The sequence below is a fragment of the Teleopsis dalmanni genome, chromosome X (assembly GCF_002237135.1).
Source record: "Teleopsis dalmanni isolate 2A chromosome X, ASM223713v2, whole genome shotgun sequence".
Taxonomy (NCBI): domain Eukaryota; kingdom Metazoa; phylum Arthropoda; class Insecta; order Diptera; family Diopsidae; genus Teleopsis; species Teleopsis dalmanni.
The window spans coordinates 46,599,076-46,602,249 of NC_051848.1; the positions used below are offsets into that span (position 1 = coordinate 46,599,076).

The 3,174-nt window shown below is 35.2% G+C and overlaps 1 protein-coding gene across 1 annotated transcript; it reads left to right on the plus strand.

Moving 5' to 3' along the window:
• The first annotated feature begins 771 nt into the window (after positions 1-771).
• Positions 772-2,817, plus strand: LOC119662475. Its single transcript, XM_038072099.1, has 5 exons — positions 772-956; positions 1,028-1,114; positions 1,176-1,502; positions 1,561-1,678; positions 1,751-2,817. Exons 1-5 carry the CDS (start codon positions 872-874, stop codon positions 2,697-2,699), a joined length of 1,566 nt encoding a protein of 521 aa, XP_037928027.1. The 5' UTR covers positions 772-871; the 3' UTR covers positions 2,700-2,817.
• Positions 2,818-3,174: the final 357 nt, after the last annotated feature.

Sequence of the window (3,174 nt, forward strand, 5' to 3'; positions counted from 1 at the left end):
CCTCCAGTAGAATTATATTCTACTCGAAATGGTTTTCTTTTCTTATATGCTTCAGAACACAAAATACTAAAAATGATAGTATTCTTAATCATGTATTTTATATAAACATTTCAACTTCATTAATAATAGGTTAGGTTAGGTCACACCGGCGATCTCAAGGGATCCACATGGACCTGTAGGCCTATTGTGCTATCGTATTAATAAAAAGAAAACCCCAGGGTTAAAACCATTTAGAACCTTTGCCAAAGCCTATGAGGGAGGTACTGAAACTCGCCAAGATCACCAAAAAGAAAGTTCCTGCAGTATTAAGGCGGAGCCTGGCCTTATCAATAATAAGTCAAAGAAAAAAAAAATTGCCTTGACAAAACGCCGAACTAAGTTTTTGCAGCGCGTGTTTCTGTTAGGTATAGAATGAATATTGTTCCAACATTGATAGTAGTCTGTGGTTTATGGTTATAGTCTATAGTTTACGAAATAATGCTGTTAGTTTGAGTGCAAAAGATGTGTTGAAACAATATATTTCTTTGTTTTTGTCACTCAAGTTTTTGAAACAAACTGATATAGATAATGACAACAGAAAGGCATTAACGTATGCAAGAGAGCGTTGCCAATATTAAACATCATAACGTTATATAAATGGCATTGTTATTGTAACGCTATGTATTGTCGCAATCCATACAACAACAAAAACTTTTGACACATAAAAAAAATTGATGCAGTTAGCTATGGATTTACAAAAAAATTAAAAACTATCAAGTTTAAATAAAATCAGTTTCATATATATATGTATATACACAGGTGTCTGTAACAAGTCTTCAGAGTTCAATTCAAACGTCTTTCGTGCAAGTTAGAATTTGCATTTAATCGCAAAATGGCTGTAGGAGGAAGACATCACACAAACAATGATTTACAGTTGTTGCCGGACCGCTTTAATATACCGCTATTCCTTTTGTCAAGTAATTATAGTCATCTAAATATCGTATTATTTTTAGTTATTATTTTTTCATAAATATTCCATTTTTACAAGGACACCCCTTAAAGTCTGATCGCCCAGAAGTTCTCAAAAATTACTTGCAAAAACACTGTCCATTGTATCCGACGTCCTGTCACTTAGGTAATATTTTTTGTCATAATAAAAAAATAATATCTGAAAATTGCATTTGTTCTTATCGCAGATGAAGATCCTAGAACAGCAGCAAAAACGTACGTAAAACACGTTGTCGGCTTGGAGAAATCCAGATTTGATGAAAAGTGCAAAGGACAGCGTTTTGCAACTACACCGAGAAAACAAACTAGTAAAGATACATGGCATTTACCACCAAATTGTTACCAATCAGAGAAAAAAAAAGACAAGCCAGGCCTTGGTGCGTTTTGGAAAAAGCTGCCAAAAAACATTGGCCTACCGTCATATAAGCCTCCACTTCCTAAATTTTATGACTTACCTAGCTTTACCGATACATTGCAAAACAAATCCAATCAGCAAAAGGGGGTTTTTCTATCCAGTAAGTAAAATTGTTATTTTTTTTTCTTCATTGGTATTTAAATTAATTATATTTTAAGATGCACGGAATCATAGACCAACCGCCCGCTCAATGGTTATGAATCCTCTCACATGTTATCGGAATCCAAAGGATCCAGGTCCAGCTAACTACACTCCTTACAAGGAAACATATAAATGGTACGTATGCGTCTACAAAACCGCCCTATTTTTATTAAAACAAGTTTTCATCTAAACTAATTGTTTTTTTAGTGCTCCAACCCATAAAACTAAGGAGTCAAATCAATTTTACTCCTCCACAACTGTTCCAATAAAAGATATGTCAACACACTTAAAAAACGGTAGCTTCACACCTGCTCCAGGTCGTTATGATAATCGTTTCAGAGATATTTGTGGATGCTCACCAAAACTCACCTATTGGCCTGACATGCAGACTGAAATTGACAAGCAAAAACGCAAGAAATTTCGATTGCAACCATTCACGAAAATCAAAGTAAAAAATTTCTATACTCCAGAATGGCGGCACGTTAAAGGTAATGGCTTCCAGCATCTGTTCAAAACTGCTGGAAAGAAAACATCTCCAAAAAATCTTGCAAAAGCTCTCAAGCAAAAAAAAGGCTATAAGCGTGTTCAAATGCATCCTGATGCCAGATATTTTAAGATGATAAACACTCCACATAGATATATGGACTCCACATTTCGTACAACCATACCCCACCTGCAAAGGCCAATGCAGTTCAACTGCATGGTGAAGCGTGTCATACGTAAACAGTTGCGCAATAATAAGAAAATCGCATTCGGAAGCAGCTCTGACCGCTTTAAAGATACTGAACGTACCACTCATACCATCACTCCTGCTCAATTAGAAACACTTAGAAATACATTGCCACCGGAAAGACAATTCCGTGATTATCCCGTTATGCGTGTTAATCCTGAGGAAATAGTTTCTGATTTGTTTAAGGTTCCTGCTCATTATAAGCCTGTGAGTGTCGTCAAAGAAGCTAAACGTCAATTCAAGTTTGCTAACTTGCCGGAACCAAAAATATTAGTAACCGAAAAGGATACTCACGTCATTTCAAGTGCCGGTGATGTAATTGAATGTAAAGGCTTGTTTACAGACAATATAGATCCTCGAAAATTTTTCAGGGATAATATAGAAGAGGAACTACTACACCAGTATGAACTCTGTGTCAAAATCTAAATTACGTAGTGAATCTCAATGTGAACTATATTTTTATGTGATTTTATAAATCATGTTATTAGCACGTAAGATAACTTAAGCGATAAGTATAGTAAATATAGTAAAAATTTAAAACTCATATTTCAATTGTAATTGTTCCTGATGAACGAGTATGTCCCTAGTAAGTATTGACCTTATGATCGTTTAGAGGCGACTGTAAGAGTGGTCCTAAGAGCATTCTTTACGCAACCGTACTCTGTTTTTCTAGTAACTTTGCGTTATCGAAAGCGGTTCAACGAAAACCAGTGTGTGATTGCAAGAATGACATATTTGTGAATAAGTCTTTTTTCCTTACATACACATGTAATTCCATATTAAAGTGTTTTTGCTTTCGAATACCTTTACTATAAGGTCTGCAATTTATTCTACTCATATGGAAAGTATCCGTCTATTTGAGCGTAGGGTCTTCAGCCATAGCACACTTATAATAGTAAGC